Below are 21,270 nucleotides of genomic sequence, written 5' to 3'. Positions count from 1 at the left end.
TTCAGAGGGGAAAAATTTATAGTGAGGGCGGCGGTTAATCCTCGCCTTACCCACTCTTTGATTTTGGGGACTGATTGGCCGGGATTTCGGGGGTTAATAACACACTTAGTAAAGAGTGGGTCCTGCCATTTGACAGGGGGAGGTCCTGGTGTCGCTTTGGCGGGAGCAGCTGTCACAGAGCCGTCTACGTCATCTCCACGTCAGAGTGAGGAGCCGCCGGCTCCTCCTCTCTCTATTGGGGAATCCCTCGCGGATTTCCCATTAGAACAATCGCGAGACGAGACTCTGCGACATGTGTTTGACCAAGTGAGAGTAATCGATGGTCAAACGCTCCCGCCGAATGCCACCCTGTCCTTCCCCTATTTCTCTATTATGAAGGATAGATTATACGGAGTGATGCAGGACACTCAGACGAAAGAGCGAGTCACGCAGCTTTTAATTCCAAAGAGCCGCCGGGAATTGGTATTCCAGGCAGCTCACTTTAATCCCATGGCTGGACACTTAGGGCAGGATAAAACACAAGCCCGAATAATGGCCCGATTCTATTGGCCGGGGATTCGCGGCGATGTCCGTAGGTGGTGTACGGCGTGCCGCGAATGCCAGTTAGTAAATCCAGCGGTCATTCCAAAAGCGCCTTTGCGCCCTCTACCGTTAATCGAAACCCCGTTCGAAAGAATTGGGATGGATCTCGTCGGGCCATTAGATCGGTCAACACGAGGGTACCGCTTTATATTAGTTCTAGTGGACTATGCAACGCGATACCCGGAAGCAGTGCCTCTTCGCAATATCTCAGCACGCAGTATTGCGGAGGCACTCTTCCACGTCATCTCTCAAGTTGGAATCCCGAAAGAGATTCTGACTGATCAAGGCACCTCGTTTATGTCACGAACACTGAACGAACTGTATGGGTTATTAGGTATTAAGCCGATCCGCACCAGCGTGTATCACCCACAAACGGACGGTTTAGTGGAACGGTTTAATCGCACCCTTAAAAACATAATTAAAAAATTTGTAAGTGAGAACGCGCGTAACTGGGATAAATGGCTCAAACCCTTGCTCTTTGCAGTGCGAGAGGTCCCCCAAGCCTCCACGGGGTTCTCCCCGTTTGAATTATTATATGGGCGTAAGCCACGCGGCATTTTAGATGTGCTGCGAGAAAATTGGGAGGAGGGACCTTCACCAAGCAAAAACAAAATTCAATACGTTATGGATCTGCGCGCAAAACTCCACACGCTCACCCACCTAACTCAGGAGAATTTGCGGCAGGCCCAGGAACGGCAAGCCCGCCTGTACAACAAGGGTACGCGCCTTAGAGAGTTCACTCCGGGAGATAAGGTACTCGTACTGTTGCCCACGTCGAGCTCCAAATTGATCGCCAAGTGGCAAGGACCCTTTGAGGTCACACGGTGAGTCGGGGACGTCAACTATGAGGTGAGGCGAATGGACAGGGGTGGGGCGCTACAGATTTACCACCTCAATCTGCTTAAACTCTGGAATGAGGAGGTCCCCGTGGCGTTGGTGTCGGTGGTTCCGGAGAAGGCGGAGCTGGGGCCGGAGGTTCAAAAAGGGACATTGGCATCACGTACCTCTCCGGTCCCCTGTGGAGACCACCTCTCCCTGACCCAACTCACGGAGGTCGCCCAGTTGCAGACCGAGTTTTCGGATGTGTTCTCGCCCCTGCCCGATCGCACTAACCTCATAGAGCACCACATAGAGACACCCCCGGGGGTGGTAGTGCGTAGCCGCCCTTACAGGCTACCCGAACACAAAAAAAAGGTGGTTCGGGAAGAACTTCAGACCATGCTCGAAATGGGCATTGTCGAGGAGTCCCACAGTGACTGGAGCAGCCCGGTGGTCTTGGTACCCAAGGCCGATGGGTCGGTCCGGTTCTGTGTGGACTATAGAAAAGTCAACGCAGTGTCTAAATTCGACGCGTACCCAATGCCTTGTATTGATGAGTTGCTCGATCGACTAGGCACGGCTCGCTTTTATTCGACACTGGATTTGACAAAGGGATATTGGCAGATCCCCTTGACTCCACTATCCCGAGAAAAAATGGCCTTTTCCACACCGTTTGGGTTACACCAATTTGTCACACTTCTGTTTGGGCTGTTTGGGGCGCCCGCTACGTTTCAGCGGCTGATGGACCGGGTCCTCTGCCCCCACGCCACCTATGCGGCCGCCTATCTTGACATCATATATAATAATGACTGGCCAAGGCATCTGGAACACCTAAGGGCCGTCCTTAGGTCGCTGAGGTGAGCGTGTCTCACAGCCAACCCAAAGAAGTGTGCGATTGGGCGGGTGGAAGTACGGTATCTGGGCTTCCACTTGGGCAACGGGCAGGTGCGTCCCCAAATTAACAAGACCGCAGCAATTGCGGCCTGCCCGAGGCCCAAGACCAAAAAGGGGGTGAGACAGTTCCTGGGGCTGGCTGGCTATTATCATAGGTTTATACCTAATTATTCGGACGTCACCAGCCCGCTGACTGATCTCACTAAAAAGGGGGCACCAGATCCGGTCCAGTGGACGGAGCAATGCCAGCGGGCTTTCTCTGAGGTAAAGGCTGCACTGTGTGGGGGGCCACTATTACAATCCCCTGACTTTTCTCTCCCTTTTGTGTTGCAGACCGACACGTCGGACAGAGGGCTGGGGGCGGTTTTGTCCCAGGAGGTGGAGGGGGAGGACCACCCCGTCCTGTACATTAGCAGGAAGCTGTCAGTGAGTGAAGGGTGCTACAGCACAATTGAAAAAGAATGTCTTGCGATCAAGTGGGCGGTCCTCGCCCTCCGGTACTACCTGCTGGGGCGCCCTTTCACCCTCTGTTCGGACCACGCACCCCCCCAGTGGCTCCACCGCATGAAGAATGCCAATGCACGGATCACCCATCGGTATCTGGCGCTCCAACCCTTTAATTTCAAGGTGGTCCACAGGCCGGGGGCGCAGATGGTCGTGGCGGACTTCCTCTCCCGTCAAGGGGGGGGGGTCGGCTGCAGGCCGGATGGCTGCCCGGCCTGAGTCGGGCAGTGGGGGTATGGTCAAGCGCCGGTCTGTGACAGGAGGGCGGAGTCAGGGAAGGTGAGTGGCAGAATCACTACACCTGAGAGCAATTAACCTGTTTGTGTGTCTTCCCAGTGACCGCGCCCGATTTAAAGAGGGAGAGCTGAGAGCAGAGGAGAGCGGATGGCTGAACGAGACGCTAGTGCGTGTGTCTGTGTGTATCAAATATACCGATTGCTAGACTGAAAAGTTTGGCAATAAAGCCGTTATTTCCCTCCGATCTCTGTCCTGCCGTCCTCTGTGCTCCACCCACACGTAGCGAACCTTACAGTCCCAATTTGTTAAAAATTTTGAAAATGGTGGCATTAATGCTTTGGATTTTGAATCAGTGGTTGGTACATTTAAGATCAAATGGTTGAAAGCCTTTTTATGCAACCACATTCCATGTGGTTTCACATTCCGGGTTCCATCTTTAAGCAGCTAGGAGGGCTTGAATTCCTTTTGAAATTTTATTTTGAGATAAATAAGATTTCAGTTAAATTATCAAACTTTCACAGACAAATTTTTCTTTTCTGGAAATTGATATTCAAGCATAATTTCTCTTCTCATGGGTCTACTCTCTGGAATAAGAGTAATCACAATTGGTAACAAATCAATATTTAGAAAGGAATGATATGAAAAAGGTTTTATATTTGTGAAAGATTTATTAGATTGTAATGGTAATTTTTTGAGTTTCTCAGCTTTTGTAGAGAAATATAATATGTGGTGTTCCTATAGGGATTTCAATAAGGTTTGCAGAGTGATCCCTTTATCTCTGGTTCAGTTAATCAGAAATACCCTTTTATACTCTGACGCGACTACATCATTACCAGCTTTAAAAGTGAATGTGTCATGCTCCGCCCCGGACATCCACTCCGGAGATTATGGATCTCTCACGCCAGCGCCGATCCGGATCCGGGACAGGAATTCCTTCTCCCCTGAATTCACTTCCTGGCTTTCACTGCTGTGTATAAATAGCCTGTTCTCTGACTCTGTTTTTGCCAGAATGTCTTGTTTGTTTTCCCTAGCCGTTTCTGTGCCTTAATGCTTTTTCATGGTTTTTTTTTCTTCTCTGGTGTTTTTTCTTGTTCATGGTTTTTTTTGCACTAGTCCTCTTTTTTTCTTGTCCTTGTCTGCCTCATTTGTTTTGTCAAGTTTTTGTCTCCTTTTTTACATGGACTATTTTTGCTACTTTTTCCCTGGATTAAAACCATCTCATTTATTGAATTACTGTCTGAGTCGTGTTCTGCTTTTGGATCCTATTTCACCACACCTCCACCACCCCTAACAGTACGTTCTGGCCAACATGGATCCAGCAGAACTGACCCATCTGAGAATGGCTATACAGCAGCAAGGGACTCTCCTTGGGACCCACCAACAAGACCTACAACAAATTACCCAGAACCTTGCCACCCTGTCCAATGCACTCAACCTTCTCACCACGCAGATGCAGTGCTGTCAAGCCATGCCTATCCCTGCTCAGCCTTCTCCTACTTCAGCTCCTGCCACCGCCTTTCTCCATGAACCGAGACTTCCAGCGCCTCAACCCTACAATGGAGAACCAGGTGCTTGCAGATCGTTTTTGTCTCAGTGTTCACTGATCCTAGAACTGCAACCTCTGGCCTTCCCCACAGAATGCTCAGTTCAGTTTATTACTTTATCCCAAATGGGCAATTTGATTGCAGACAGGACCACATACAATACCACACCACCATGGACACAGCACAAATTAGCAATCCAATTGCTAGACAGGACACATACCACACCACAATATACACAGCACATTACAAACAAGATAAAAATGCTCAATAAATAAATAAGATGCATATAAAAAGAAGAAATAGGTACTTAATGGACAAAGCTATCTTTTTCTGATATGTGCATTCAGTAGTTGGATAGAAAAGGGGATGAAAGAGTTTTTGTACCTTTGTTTGAGAGCAATGGGAGTTTTGAGACGTAGACCAGATGGCAGAAACACATATTCAGAATACATGGGATGAGCTGGATCTTGATAGATTTGAATGGCTTTGTTAAACACCTGCTTATTAAAATATTCAGTTAAACTATCAAACTTCACCCCCACAATCTTACTGGCCACACTTACAATTTTTGAAAGTGCATTTTTCTCTTTGATGGTAACATTTCCATACCAGCAGATGATGGAGAAAGTGAGTATTGATTCAATAAAAGCTTTGTAGAACAGTGTCATCAATTTTTTGTCCACCTGAAACTTGGCCAGTTTCCTGAGTGCATAGAGTCTTTGTTGCCCTCTCTTGCACAGGGAGGTGGTGTTCAGGTCAAATTTAAGACGGTTGTCTATCAAAGTGCCTAAGTACTTATAGGATGATACAGCTTCAACATCCTGGCCATTTATGACACTGGGCCTAAAAGCAGGGGGCAGTCGTCTAAAATCTATAGATATGTCCTTAGTTTTGCTGATGTTCAGATGCAAAAAAGCATCATTACACCAGGACACAAAATCATTAATAACAGGGCCATGCTCATACTCATGGGAATCTAAAAGACTGACAATGACAGTCATCTGCAAATTTTAGAATATGCCTGTTAACGTGCTGGCTACGGCAGTCATTGGTGTACAAAATGTACAACAAGGGGGACAGGACACACCCCTGGGGTGATCCTGTAGAGGATGTAAGGCTACTGGACAGTATTTTATTTACCTTCACCCTCTGAGATCTCTGTATAAGAAAATCAAGCAGCCAACCAATCAGGTTTTGGTCAAGGCTAAAATTGTTCAGTAGTTTCTCTATCAGTAGATGGGGTTAGATGGTGTTAAATGCTGAGGAGAAGTCTACAAAGAGCAGCCTTGCATGGTTTCCGCTTGTCTCCAGATGTTTGTACACAAAGTTAAGTAGAGTGATGGTAGCATCCTGCACCCCTCTCTTGGCCCTATAAGCAAACTGGTAAGGGTCCAGGAGAGGTTCCACTTTAAGTAGTAGCTCAGTTTTAATCAGCTTCTCAAGAGATTTTGCAATGAGAGATGTGAGGGCAACCGGCCTAAAATCATTTAAGGTTTGGGGACGGCTGACCTTGGCTACAGGCACCACTACAGATTGTTTCCATAGGGATGGCACCCTCTGCAGGGAGAGTGATAAATTAAATAAATAGTAAAAAATGGGACCCAACTGTTCAGCACACACTTTCAGTGTGCGCCCACTAATGTTATCTGGGCCAGGGCTTTTCTTTGGATTGCAGTATTTGAAACACCTAACCATGCTCTGCTCATTAAATCTGGGGGTGAATGGAGGGGATACCAGAAGACTTTCCTTGAGTTCAGAATGTCTGTTGCTGAAGTCATGTGTGTCAAATCTGACATAGAACCTGTTTAGATCCTCTGCCAGAACCTGATCAGGTATGCTGTTAAACTCTAGCCTCCTTTCTCCCCTTTCCTTAAGCCCTACAATGGTCTTCATGCTATCCCAGGCTGAACCCAGGTTGTTCAATTTGAGTTGTGTTTCTAATTCATCTTTATACTTTAATTTGCCCATCCTAATTTCTCGTTTTATGTCCTTCTGGAGTTTATGCAGTGCCAGCAGATTTCCCTCCTTAAAAGCTCTACTTTTTTCACGTAAAAGACCTTTAAGAGATTTAGTAACCCATGGTTTACTGTTGGGGTAAACTTTTATAGCCTTATTTGGAATGACAGTATCCTTACAATAGGACACCCAACTGCTAATGACATCTGTTAGTTCATCAATATCAGAGCATGAGTTCTTAAACATGTCAAAGTCTGTGCACTCCAGGCATCCCTGGAGAGCAAGACAGTGATCCTCTGACCAGTCCTCAATATAAACAGTCTGTGGCTTGAGTCTCTGAAGGGCAGTTTGATATGAGGGGATAAGGTGAACACAGTTGTGGTCAGATGAACCTAAAGGTGGCAGGGGGATGGATTTAAATGCATTTTTTTTACTGAACAATAACATTAGTCCAATGTTTTGTTATGTCTAGTAGGGCATGTAACATACTGATGGAAGTCTCTAAGTATTTTGGACAAAGAGCAATTGTTCATGTCCCCAAGAATAATGATAGGTGCATCAGGGGATTGCATTTGGAGTGAGTGGGTAACTTGGGAAATAATTTCATAGGCATTGTTACTGTTCGCTTTAGGGTGAATATACACCAGGGTAACGAACAGCTGAGAGAACTCACCTGGGAGATAGACGGGGCGCAATGCCACCGCAAGCAGTTCGACATCAGCTGTGCAAATTCTCTCTCTGACAATGATCGATCTGCACCAGCGTTCGTTTACGTAAAGACACACACCCCCACCAGTGCACTTGCCAGTAGACGTTTCATCTCTGTCCAGCCGAACCGGTGTACCGAAGCCACATAGTTTCAGATCACCATCCATATCCCGATCAGACAGCCATGTCTCCGTAAGCGCCAGGATGCAAGAGTCTCTGAACTCGTGGGAATACCGAACCTGTGCCTGTAGTTCTTCAGATTTGTTCCGAAGTGACTGCACATTTGAGAGGATGATTGTTGGCAGAGGGATGCGTGAGAGTGACTGTTTTTTCACCCTAAGACGAACACCTCCTCTGCACCCTCACTTCCTGGTCCTGGTACTCCCAGCGGAACCCGATCCACGGTGTTGTTTTCCAGCTGGTTGTATGCTTGATAAATCCCAGATAGATGGCGAATTTGGTGGCAAGTTTGTAACATGACTCCAGCTTAGGAGAAACTCCCTGGAATACTGGATCCTCGTTGCCGAGATTGGAGATGAGTCGCCAAGGCTCCAAACCAACCAAAACGCCATCCACAACAATAGCAGTGACCAAAGTTCCATTTTAGTTTAATGACTTGATGTCAATAAAGTCAAAACTCACAGACGCGTGCTTGTCCGGAGTAATTATTACTGGTTTAAAACGCCAAAAACAAACATCAACAACGCACAGACATGACCTGCTGCCGGTCGCTGCATGAGCATGCGCCCTCGCTCCTGGGTAGCATATACAATAACACTCCTCACTGGCAAGGCCAGAGAGTGGGGAACAGCAGTCTGGGATGCCAATGCACCCTTTTGTTCCAGTTTCAAGGATTTCTCCGAGGAGATGAGGTGAACTTTCAATTGCTCTCTGTCCAGCCGGGAGGCAGCCAAAGGGCTCATGGAGCTGCGGCAGGGGTCCCGGTCTACCTCGGATTATGCCATCGAGTTCCGGACGTTGGCGGCTTCGTGCGGTTGGAACGAGAACGCCCAGATCGACATGTTCCTGCACGGCTTGTCCGACACCATCAAGGATGAATTGGTATTGCGGGAACTACCATCAGACCTCTCCAGCCTCATGGACCTCACCAACTGCATCGATGCTCGGCTCCAGCAATGGAAGAGAGAGAAGAACTGCCCCAGATTCACCTCCTCTCCACCTCCCGCCGTGTCCGTCAAACCCATGCAGGTAGACCGGTTTCGGGTGTCAGCAGAGGAACGACATCGCCAGCGGAGCACGGGGGCCTGCTTCTACTGCGGTCAGCTGGGACACATCTGTCAAGCCTGCCCGCTAAAAGGACGAGCCCACCAGTGAATCAAGGGGCCCTGGTGGGCAATGCTCAGAAGCAGTCCCCCGCTAATCATCCATTACTTCCTGTCATCATTATCTGTGACAACCAGCATCACCACCTCCAGGCCCTCATCGACTCAGGGGCAGACAGGAACCTGATCTGCTCTGCCACTGCCAAGTGTCTGGGAATCCTGCTACTTTCTCTTGACGTCCCTCTCACTGTCCTGACACTCAATGGCACTGGCTTGACCAACATCACCCATCTTACTGCCCCGCTCACCCTAAGGTTGGTTGTCAGTAACCATCCAGCTTCACGTCATGAACAACCCCCACTTACCCATCATCCTAGGATTACCATGGTTAATGCAGCACAACCCCCACCTTAACTGGGCTGACAACACCACCCTAGGCTGGAGCCAGTCCTGCCTAGCTTCCTGTCTGAACTCTGCCTCCCACCAAACCACTGCAGCCTTCAACCAGCAAGTTCCCCGACCTCTCACATGCCTTTGGAATATCTGGATCTGGAACTTTGTTTTCAGCAAGACCTGAGCAGTGTCCCTCCCTCCTCACAGACCCTATGACAGTGAAATCGACCTCCTACCCGGGACAGTGCCACCCAAAGGACGACTCTACTCTCTCTCTTCTGTTGAAAGGCAAGCCATGGAAAAGTACATCTCAATCTTTGGCAGCTGGGATCATCCTTCCTCTTCCCCAGCAGGGGTGGGATTCTTCTTCATGGAAAAGAAGGACAAGTTGCTCCGCCCCTGCATTGACTATTGGGGTCTCAACACCATCACAGTCAAGAACCGCTACCCACTACCACTCATGACCACAGCCTTTGAACTACTCCAGGGAGCCAAGGTATTCACAAAGCTAGATCTACGCAATGCATACCATCTCGTCAGGATCAGGGAGGGGGACAAGTGGAAGACAGCTTTTAACACCACCACTGGTCACTACGAGTACCTCGTGGTCCCTTTCAGCCTGACCAACACACCCGCAGTCTTTCAGGCACTCGTTAACAACGTCTTAAGGGACTTCCTAAACATCATTTTCGTGTAACTGGATGACATCCTGATCTTTTCCCGCTCCCTGGAGGAACATTGGGGTCATGTCCGGCAGGTCCTCCAGCGCCTACTAGAGAACAAGTTGTTCGTCAAGGTGGAAAAGAGCGAATTTCACCAGAGCTCGGGCTCGTTTATGGGATTCATCTCCCCGGCAAGGATCCAGATGGACCCCCTCAAGCTCGAGGCAGTTGCCAATTGGCCCACCCCATCTTCAAGATGAGTGCTCTAGTGCTTCCTAGGATTTGCCAACTTCTACAGGCACTTCATTCACAACTTCAGCACGGTAACCAGACCTCTCTCAGCCCTGACCTCGACCAAGACCCAATTCAAGTGGGGGGAGGAAGCAGAGAAAGCCTTTTCCATGCTCAAGCACAAGTTTACCACAGCACCCATTCTCACCATACCCGATCCTACCAAGCAGTTTATTGTCGAGGTCGACGCTTCTGAGTCAGGGGTCGGAGCTATACTATCCCAGAGGGCCAGTGACAACAAGGTCCACCCATGCTCCTTCTCCCACCGGCTATCCCCAGCTGAACGGAATTATGACATCGGCGACTGAGAACTACTGGCTGTTAAACTAGCCTTGGAGGAGTGGAGGCACTGGCTCAAGGGGTCTGAGCTCCCCTTCCTAGTCTGGACCAACCATAAGAATCTGGAGTACCTCAAGTCTGCCAAACACCTTAGTTCCTATCAAGCCTGTTCGTCTCTCTTCTCCCGGTTCAACTTCACGCTCTCTTACCACCCAGGCTCCAAGAACGGCAAATCCGACACCCTGTCCAGGATGTTCTCTTCCCACCAAGAGGAGTCTAAGCTGCCTTAGACCATCCTTCCTCCATGCTGCCTGGTGGGAGCCACCATTCTAGAGGTTGAGATGCTCGTGCAGAAGGCCCTGGAGCAGGACCCTGGTGAAGGTAACCCCAACAACATTCCTCCTAACCATCTGTTTGTTCCCTGTCCAGTGCGAACCCAGGTGCTGCAGTGGGGTCACGGCTCCAAGGGAGCTGCCCGAACCCTGGCACTCATCCAGCAGCGCTTTTGGTGGCCATCCATCAAGGAGGACGTCCAGGAGTTCGTGGCAGCCTGCGACACATGCACCTGGAACAAGACAACCAATCGACCCCCTGCCGGCTTGCTAAGACCCCTCCCGACTCCACACTGACCTTGGTCTCATGTTGCCCTGGACTTCATCACAGGACTCCCCAACTCAGGTGGCAACACATGCATCCTCACTGTCACTGACCGTTTCTCCAAGACTGTCCATTTCATTCCTCTGCTCAAGCTCCCCTCAGCCAAAGAAACCACAGAATTACTCGTCCACCACGTTTTCCACCAACATGGACTACCCACTGACATCATTTCTGGCCGGGGTCCTCAGTTCACTGCACAGTTCTGGAGGGCTTTCTGCAAACTCATCGGGGCCACATGTAGTCTCACCTCAGGCTTCCACCCACAGACCAATGGCCAGGCAGAACGGGCGAACCAGGCTTTGGAGGTTGCACTCAGGTGCATGGCGTCCAGGGATGCCAGTTCTTGGAGTAAGTACCTACTCTGGATCAAGTACACTCATAACACACCTTCCTTCATCTGCCACAGGTCTCTCACCCTTCCAGTGCTTCCTAGGTTACCAACCACCACTCTTCCCCAACCAAGAGGAGGAGGTCGCCGTACCCTCAGCCCAGATCTTCATACGCTGCTGGAAGAGGATGTGGGCATTGGCCCGGAGAAGACTCATTCACTCCGCCCTAGCATCCAAGAGGCAAGCCGACAAACGCTGCTCTAAGGCACCCACTTACCGGGTGGGGCAATGAGTCATGCTCTCCACACACCATCTGCCACTCAACCGTCTCCCGCAAGCTGGCTCCCAGGTACCTAGGACCCTTCCTCATCAAAAAGGTAATCAACCCATGTTCTCTCAGACCGGCACTACCACTCACCATGCGATGCATCCGCCCCATGTTTCATGTGTCACAGCTTAAACCTCTGGTCTCTAGTTCTTTGTCTTGTATCAATAAAATACAAAAAAAAGTGGTATCGTGGCATCTCCAGTAATAATCTTTTATAAGGTTCATCATTAAGCTCTAATCTTTTAAAAGATTTAAAGGATATTTATGTGAACCAACACTCAGTAACCAATCTAACCCTCAATATGCAAATTTATGATAATTACTGCATTTACAATTACTAAATTTGATAATTACTGCAAATTTATGATAATTACTAACAAAACAAAGACAAATATAAAATCTAGATATAGATACAACACATCTGTTGTACATGGTAAAAAAAATTTGAAGAAATGCAAAAAAAGACAGTTAACCAAAGTACAGTAGTTTACCTTGAATATAAGTTTGTCATCACTGTTTGAGTCTTGTCTCAAACCGTGCTTCCAAGGAATGCTGAAACGTGTGTGTTCTGGGTCAACCCACTGAACGCCAGGGTATCGACCACTATCAATCTGCTGCTTCAACCAGGGAATGAAGAGTGGTTTAGGCTGAGCCATTGGGGCGGCGTGTTGAGCTCAACAAATCAGTACCGAAACGTGTTAATATCTGGAGAAGACAGAAATAAGAAACAGTATGTATTAAGCACAAAATTTTAATTGCTGGGAAACACTTTACTCTCCCTGGAGTTTTTGCTGTAATCTACAGTACTGTGCAAAAGTTTTAGGTGCCTTTTTTTATATAAACTTTGTTATAGTTTTCTATTTTATGACTTCTACAGTCTCAAGTCAGTACAAAAACATTTGAGTTCCAAACGTTCGTTTTTCAGCACGAAATTAAATGTTACAGAAAGTTTGTATCTGAGCAGCATATTACATAAGAGACCACTTTCTGGATTAAAAAAGAAAACATAATGAAGGTTTTGCTGCAAAATTAAGAAGCAAGTGTGACAAAGTGTCTGGAAGAACTGTGGCTGGTTCTGCAAGATACTCAGTAAAACCTACAGCTCATTTCCTTATAAAACTGCACTCATTGCACCTGAGAGTACTATGTTTTGTTTGTTTGTTTGTTTGTTTGTTTGTTTGTTTTTTTAAAGCAAAAAGGCCGTCTCACACCAAGTATTGACTTTGTTTCATGCAAAGTAAGCATGGCAAAGTAACAGCAGTATGGCTTACTGTTGTTTATAGTATTTTTTTTAATGTTGAAACATTTCATTTCATTATTTTTTAAGCCATTTTTGGTCTACAGTATTTCATTACATGTGCCTAAGACTTTTGCACAGTAAGGTGTATATACATCCATCCAACCATCCATAAGTGTAGCCACTTATCCTGTACAGGGTCACAGGCAAGCTGGAGCCTGTCCCAGCTGACTATGGGCGAGAGGCGGGGTACACCCTGGACAAGTCGCCAGGTCATCACAGGGCTAACACATCGAGACAAACAACTATTCACACTCACATTCATGCCTACAGTCAATCTAGAGCCGCTAATTAGCTTAACCTGCATGTCTTTGGACTGTGGGGGAAACCGGAGCACCCGGAGAAAACCCACGCAGACACGGGGAGAACATGCAAACTCCACACAGAAAGGCCTTCGTCAGCCGCTGGGCTTGAACCCAGGACCCTCTTGCTGTGAGGCAAAAGTGCTAACCACTACGCCACAATGTCACCCAGACTGTATATACATGATATATAAAATGTACTATAATAATAGATACAGTACTGTTCAAAGAAATTCTGTTTTAGAGCAAAAAATAAAAAAACATTCAAAAATAATGAAATTAAATATTTCTACATAAATACTATACTACTGGTAACCAGTAGCAAACAAAAAAGTCCAAAAATCAATATAAAATTATAGCAACTTGTTGCTTCATTATAAATAAACTTGATAAATAGCTGTTTCAGGTATAATTTGTTGCAATTTTATAAGGAAATTGACTGGTACATTTTACTGAGTATATTGGAGACTCTGCCACAGTTCTTCTTAAAACTTGAACTGTCACACTTGCTGCTTTTTTGCAGCAAAACCCAGCAGCTTTCATTGTTTGTGTGGCAGCGGGGGCGTGGCCTAGCATCAGTTTGTGAATGGAGGGCGGGGCCGGGGAAGGTGAGTGGCAAAGTCAGTGCACCTGTGGTTAATTAATGTTGTGTGTCTGTGTTGCAGTAACAGAGGATAGAAAAGGAGGGAGAGAGCAGAGAGAGGGAGCTCTCCCGACTGGAACGTGTGTGTGTTGCGTGTGTGACTGTCTGTGAGTGAATAAAGTTGAAAAGCTAAGAAAATAAGTACAACCCTGATTCCAAAAAAGTTGGGACAAAATACAAATTGTAAATAAAAACGGAATGCAATGATGTGGAAGTTTCAAAATTCCATATTTTATTCAGAATAGAACATAGATGACACATCAAATGTTTAAACTGAGAAAATGTATCATTTAAAGAGAAAAATTAGGTGATTTTTAAATTTCATGACAACACATCTCAAAGTTGGGACAAGGCCATGTTTACCACTGTGAGACATCCCCTTTTCTCTTTACAACAGTCTGTAAACGTCTGGGGACTAAGGAGACATGTTGCTCAAGTTTAGGGATAGGAATGTTAACCCATCCTTGTCTAATGTAGGATTCTAGTTGCTCAACTGTCTTAGGTCTTTTTTGTCGTATCTTCCGTTTTATGATGCGCCAAATGTTTTCTATGGGTGAAGGATCTGGACTGCAGGCTGGCCAGTTCAGTACCCGGACCCTTCTTCTACGCAGCCATGATGCTGTAATTGATGCAGTATGTGGTTTGGCATTGTCATGTTGGAAAATGCAAGGTCTTCCCTGAAAAAGATGTTGTCTGGATGGGAGCATAAGTTGCTCTAAACCTGGATATACCTTTCAGCATTGATGGTGTCTTTCCAGATGTGTAAACTGCCCATGCCACACACACTAATGCAACCCCATACCATCAGAGATGCAGGCTTCTAAACTGAGCGTTGATAACAACTTGGGTCATCCTTCTCCTCTAGTCCGAATGACACGGCATCCCTGATTTCCATAAAGAACTTCAAATTTTGATTCGTCTGACCACAGAACAGTTTTCCACTTTGCCACAGTCCATTTTAAATGAGCCTTGGCCCAGAGAAGACGTCTGCGCTTCTGGATAATGTTTAGATACGGCTTCTTCTTTGAACTATAGAGTTTTAGTTGGCAATGGCGGATGGCATGGTGAATTGTGTTCACAGATAATGTTCTCTGGAAATATTCCTGAGCCCATTTTGTGATTTCCAATACAGAAGCATGCCTGTATGTGATGCAGTGCCATCTAAGGGCCCGAAAATCATGGGCAACCAGTATGGTTTTCTGGCCTTGACCTTTATGCACAGAGATTATTCCAGATTCTCTGAAACTTTTGATGATATTATGCACTGTAGCTGATGATATGTTCAAACTCTTTGCAATTTTACACTGTCAAACTCCTTTCTGATATTGCTCCACTATTTGTCGGCGCAGAATTAGGGGGATTGGTGATCCTCTTCCCAGCTTTACTTCTGAGAGCCGCTGCCACTCCAAGATGCTCTTTTTATACCCAGTCATGTTAATGACCTATTGCCAATTGACCTAATGAGTTGCAATTTGGTCCTCCAGCTGTTCCTTTTTTGTACCTTTAACTTTTCCAGCCTCTTATTGTCCCTGTCCCAACTTTTTTGAGATGTGTTGCTGTCATGAAATTTCAAATGAGCCAGTATTTGGCATGAAATTTCAAAATGTCTCACTTTCAACATTTAATATGTTGTCTATGTTCTATTGTGAATACAATATCAGTTTTTGAGATTTGTAAATTATTGCATTCCATTTTTATTTACAATTTGTACTTTGTCCCAACTTTTTTGGAATCAGGGTTGTAAAACAGTGTGTGTGCGCGTGTGTGTGTGAACATCAATTCCCGCCTGCCGTGCTTCTGTACTCCACCCACATCAGGGACTGTAACAGTGGTGCCAAAACCTGGGAGTACAGAAGGGAACCACCACATGGAGTCCTCCCCATTCAAAGAGCTCATCCATGCCCTCGCTACCGCCCAGCCGAACCAGCATCAAGCGCTGACCGCCCTCCGGAAGGAGCAAGAGCAATGCTTTGAAGCCTTGATGCTGGCCCAGCAGGAAGATTGCGAGGCATTCCGGCATCTGCTCCAGTTGGCAGGGGCTTCAACCGTCATCACGGCGGACCCTCCTCATGTCACCCTCACAAAGATGGGCCCGCAGGATGATCCTGAAGCTTTCCTCTCTCTCTTCGAGCAAGCGGCGGAAACGTGGGGGTGGCCACTCGAGCAGCGTGTGGCACGCCTCCTCCCGCTTCTGACTGGCGAGGCGCAGCTCGCAGTGCTGCAGCTCCCTGCTGATAGCCGGCTCATGTACGCTGACCTGAAGAAAGCCATCCTGCAGCGTGTTGGCCGCTCCCTGGAACAACATCGCCAGCGCTTCCAGACGCTCAAGTTTCCATCAATGAAGAGTTTATAAAATCAACAAAACTGACTTCTTGTTAAAACTGTTAATATTATAGTCATGCTGTCTGTTGTTGCCCAATTGAGAATGGGTTCCCTTTTGAGTCTGGTTCTTCTTGAGGTTTCTTCCTCATGTCATCTGAGGGAGTTTTTCCTTGACATCGTTGCCACAGGCTTGCTCATTGGGGATAGATTAGGGATAAAATTAGCTCATGTTTTAAGTCGTTCAAATTGTGTAAAGCCGCTTTGCGACAATGTTTATTGTTAAAAGCGCTATACAAATCAATTTGAAACTTGACGTTGGAGGAGGTCGGCCAGCTGTTCGCATTCGGCCAGCAACTCCAGGATGCCTGCCAGGGGTGGCTGAGGGCAGAAGACTGCGACGCCGACGGGATCATCAATCTGGTGGCACTGGAACAGTTCACCTCTCAACTTCCGGAAGGAACAGCAGAATGGGTCCGGTGTCATCGCCCGGTGTCGCTAGAATGAGCCGTTGAGTTGGTGGAGGACCATCTGGAGGCAGTTCCGACAGCAGGCAGACGAGGTGCCTCTCCTCGCTTCCTTTCTCTCTCTCCTTTCCCCCCTCCCTCTCTCTCTCTTCCCCATCCCGTTCCCCCACTGTGGAGGCGGTGGCTGGCTCCTCCCCAGCTGGCCTGTCACACCTGTGGTGTCCTCCCATCTCCCTCTTCCGTGTCTGTCTTCTCCCCCTCAGGTGAGTGACGCCCATAATGCCAGTGCATAGGGAAAGTCTGGGCCAGATGTGCTGGCGCAGTGGGGACCAGAGCATCTCCCGAGTCAGGGCTCCGCAACGGAGGTGGGAGCTGTGATCTGCATCCCCAATGCACCAGAGACTGCCCCTGATTGGGCTGGAATGTATCGCATACTGGTAAGCAATCAAGAGGATACATATCATGCGTTGGTGGATTCCGGTTGTAATCAGACCTCAATTTACCAAAGCCTGGGGCAAGGTGAGGCACTGGGGAGAGCACAAGCAGTGAAGGTGTTGTGTGCGCGCACAGGGATGTTCACAATTATCCTCTAGTGTTTGTCCATATTCTATTCTGGGGCCAAAAGCTAGCGTTAAGACGGCGATTAATCTTCGTCTCACCCACTCGCTGATTTTGGGAACTGATTGGCCAGGGTTTCGAATCTTAATGGAATACATAGTAGGGAGTGGGTCCTGCCGTAAAACATCATGGGGGGATCCCAGTGTGGCATTGACTGGAGAAGCTGTCACAGAGCCGTCCACGTCATCACTGCGTCAGGACGATACGAGGAGTGAGTAGCAGCCCACCCCTTCTCCCACTCTTGGGGATTCCCTCAAGGATTTCCCTTTAGAGCAGTCATGAGATGAAACTCTGCAGCATGCATTTGACCAAGTGAGAGTAATCGATGGTCAAACTCTCCAGGCAAATGCGGCACCCATCTTCCCGTACTTCATGATTATTAAAGATAGACTGTATCGAGTGACGCAGGACACTCAGACTGGTGAACAAATAACCCAGTTGTTAATCCCTAAGAGCCGTAGGGAACTTGTATTCCATGTGGCTCACTTTAATTCCATGGCCGGACACTTGGGGCAGGATAAAACACTAGCCCGAATAATGGCCCGGTTCTATTGGCCAGGGATTTGCAGGGATGTTCGTCGGTGGTGTGCGGTATGCCGTGAATGCCAATTAGTAAATCCCGCGGCCACTCCAAAAGCGCCTTTGCACCCAAACCTCTAATCAAGACCCCCTTCGAAAGAATTGGTATGGATTTCATCAGGCCATTAGATTGGTCAGCACGAGGATATCACTTTATTTTAATTCTGCTGGACTATGCAATGCGATATCCGGAAGCGGTGCCTCTCCACAATATCTCAGCACGCAGTATTGCGGAAGTACTCTTCGGTATTATCTCCCGGGTCGGGATTCCGAAAGAAATCCTGACAGATCAAGGCAAGTTTATGTCACGCACACTGCGCGAGCTGTATGGGTTGTTGGGAATTAAATCTGTCCGCACCAGCGTTCATCACCCACAAACGGATGGTTTGGTAGAAAGGTTTAATCAAACACTTGAAAATCTAATTCAGAAGTTTGTAAGTGAAGATGCATGTAATTGGGACAGATGGCTCGAGCCCGTTATTTGCAGTATGAGAAGTCCCGCAAGCTTCCACGGGATTTCCCCTGTTTGAATTATTATATGGGCAAAAGCCGCATGGCATCTTGGACGTGCTGCGGGAAAATTGGGAGGAGGGACCTTCACCTAGTAAAAACGAAATTCAGTATGTTCTGATCTGCGCGCAAAGCTCCACACCCTCACGCACTTAACCCAGGAGAATTTGCGGCAGGCAAAAGAACGTCAAGCCCGGCTGTACAACAGGGGCACATGCCTTAGAGAGTTCACTCCGGGAAACAAAGTACTCGTATTATTGCCCACGTCGAGTTCCAAATTCGTCGCCAAGTGGCAAGGGCCCTTCAAGATCACATGGCAAGTTGGGGACGTTACTTACTTACTTAGAAACTTTAATGTCCTTAAAAAGGCAATTTGTCTTACAGCACAACACAAGACGAGACACCAGCTACCATCATATCAAACATCCCAACACAAACACACATAAAACACAACAAAAACACACCACGTCCATTGCACCAGCTGACGTAAATGTGTAATTGCCATTGCAAAAGCTGACGTAAAATCCGCAAATATGACCAAAAAAAAAAAAAAAACAGTAATAAATAAAATTTATACAATAAAAGATGTGACAGTTATCTTGTAATGTTAGGTGTGTGTTTCCCACATCTTATTCAATTGTGTAATTGCCATAGGAATGAATGAATTCTATGCTCTATTAGTTCTGATGTTGGGGTATCTATATCTGCGACCAGAAGGAAGTGTCTGGAACTTCACTGAGAGTGGGTGGGTAATGTCAGTAAAAATTTTGTCTGCTTTCTGGGTCAGCCTGGACAGGTAGACATGATAAAGATCAGTCTGCTGACACCCAATTATTTTCCCACTTGTTTTAACAATTTTTCCCAGCTTACTTTTATGTGTCACCTTAGAATGTCCATACCAGCATACAATGCCATAACAAAGAATACTTTCAATAAAAGACTTATAAAACAAAGTCATAATTGTGTTATCTACATTAAACAATTTAATCTTCCTGAGGAAATATAAACGTTGTTGGCCCTTTTTAAAAATCGCATCTACAAATCTATCCCACGATAATTTGTTATCTATAATAAGGCCAAGATATTTATATTCTGTCACCACTTCAATCTCCTCTCCTCCAATAAGTGAGGGGGGAGCTGGCAAGGATTTTTGCCTGAAATCAAAAACCATCTCTTTCGTCTTGGATATGTTGAGGTGCAGGTTAGAGACTTTACACCAATCAACAAATTCATCCAACACTGGACCATGTTTGACTTCATCATGATTCAGTAAGCTAACCAGGGCAGTATCATCGGCATATTTAATTATATGACGATCAGAATAGCTACTACGACAGCTGTCTGTGTATATAAAATAAAAAGTAAGGGTGATAAGACCCTCCCTTGTGGAGTGCCAATAGATGTAAAACACACATCCGACAAGATGTTTCCTACCTTCACCTGCTGTGCTCTGCCCTGTAAAAAGTCCAAAATCCATGCAATTAATTTAAAATCAAAACAGAAGTCTTGTCTCAGTCTTTCAGCCAAGATGTATGGGTGTATTGTATTAAAAGCTGACGTAAAATCCACAAATATGACACGAGCATGTGTCTTGGAGCCTTCCAGGTGCATGTACAAAGAATCCAATAGTGTGACAATGGCATCATCTGTTCCTCTGTCGGGCCTATAGGCGAATTGTAATGGATCAAGGGCCTGCTTGCATGAGTTAATAATGTGAGTTTTGACAATCCTCTCAAGTGATTTGACTACGAGACAGGTGAGGGAAATGGGTCTATAGTCCTTGGGAGAAGACGGATGAGGGACTTTGGGAAGAGGGGCCACATATGATTTTTTCCAGACCCGAGGTACAACCTGTGTATCCAGTGAGCGTTGGAAAAGGGAGCAGAAAATCCCACTCAATTGGGCTGAGCAATATCTCAGCACTTTGCCTCCTATGTTATCGGGCCCTGGACTCTTTCGAGTGTTAATTGTCCCAAACACCTGCCTCACCGTGTCCTCCCTAATAGTGAATAATCCCACTGTCCCAACGTCCTCCAGCTCGCCCTGTTGCCACGTAAAATGTCTGTCACTGGCCATGTGCTCATATCGGGTGAAAAATTCATTTAAGTCATTTGCCAACAGATGGCTTGCTCTATCATCTGCTTGTTCTGTGTTTTTACTTGATTTATAAGGGACATTTGCCATCGGCTTTATTCCAGTCCAAGCGGCCCTAGAATCTCCTGTCATCAAGGTCTTCTGTACCTTGTCTCTATACTGGCATTTAGCTTTATAGATCTCCTTATTGACTTTTCTCTGTACTTCTTTTATGTCCTGTTGGCTCCCCGAAGCAAAAATCCTTTTTTTTTTCTCATTTAAAACTCCCTTCAACTCTTTGGTTACCCACGGTTTATTGTTTGGGTACACCCTACTAGTCTTTTTAGGAATCACTGTCTCCACACAAAAGTCTATGTACCCTGAGATGACCTCTGTCAGCTCATGCAGGTCAGCTGCAGAGTCTTCAAAGGTACTCCATGATGTAGACTCAAAGCACCCTTTCAGAGTCTCCACACTATTCTCATCCCACACCTGAATCTGCTTTTCAATAGGTTTAACACGTTTTAGAACCTGCCTATATCTGGGTCTAAGCAAAATACAGTTATGGTCTGAGCTACCCAATGGGGCTCTGACACTAGATGAATATGCTTTGGGAATAGATCTCATCTCATTATCTCTAGCTGCTTTATCCTTCTACAGGGTCGCAGGCAAGCTAGAGCCTATCCCAGCTGACTACGGGCGAAAGGCGGGGTACACCCTGGACAAGTCGCCAGGTCAGCTTTGGGAATAGATCCGTAGCATAAATCTATAATCTTACTATTCCTTGTTGGGCATGTAACATACTGGGAGTAATTGGGCAGTGTACGTTTAAGGGTACAGTTATTGAAATCCCCCATTACAAACTTCGGTGCATCCGGGGAAATTTCGTCAAACTCCTGAGTGATGTTAAAAATAATGTCAGCTGCCTTATCTATATTTGCTCTTGGATGTATATACACACAATAGTCAAAAATATTTGTGGGAATTCTCGGGGTA

The 21,270-nt window shown here is 46.7% G+C and overlaps 1 protein-coding gene across 2 annotated transcripts in view; it reads right to left on the bottom strand.

Annotated features, from left to right (window-relative positions):
* Positions 1-21,270, bottom strand: part of irf3 (interferon regulatory factor 3) — a 168,440-nt gene that overhangs the window by 92,595 nt on the left and 54,575 nt on the right. For both annotated transcript variants that reach the window (XM_060939400.1, XM_060939399.1), the window contains exon 2: positions 11,958-12,171. In XM_060939400.1, the coding sequence (XP_060795383.1) occupies positions 11,958-12,122 (165 nt within the window). In that variant the 5' untranslated portion in view covers positions 12,123-12,171. The remainder of the gene's footprint in view (positions 1-11,957; positions 12,172-21,270) is intronic.

This window comes from Neoarius graeffei, chromosome 14 (assembly GCF_027579695.1).
Source record: "Neoarius graeffei isolate fNeoGra1 chromosome 14, fNeoGra1.pri, whole genome shotgun sequence".
NCBI lineage: Eukaryota > Metazoa > Chordata > Actinopteri > Siluriformes > Ariidae > Neoarius > Neoarius graeffei.
This window is presented reverse-complemented; position numbering and strand designations above follow the sequence as displayed.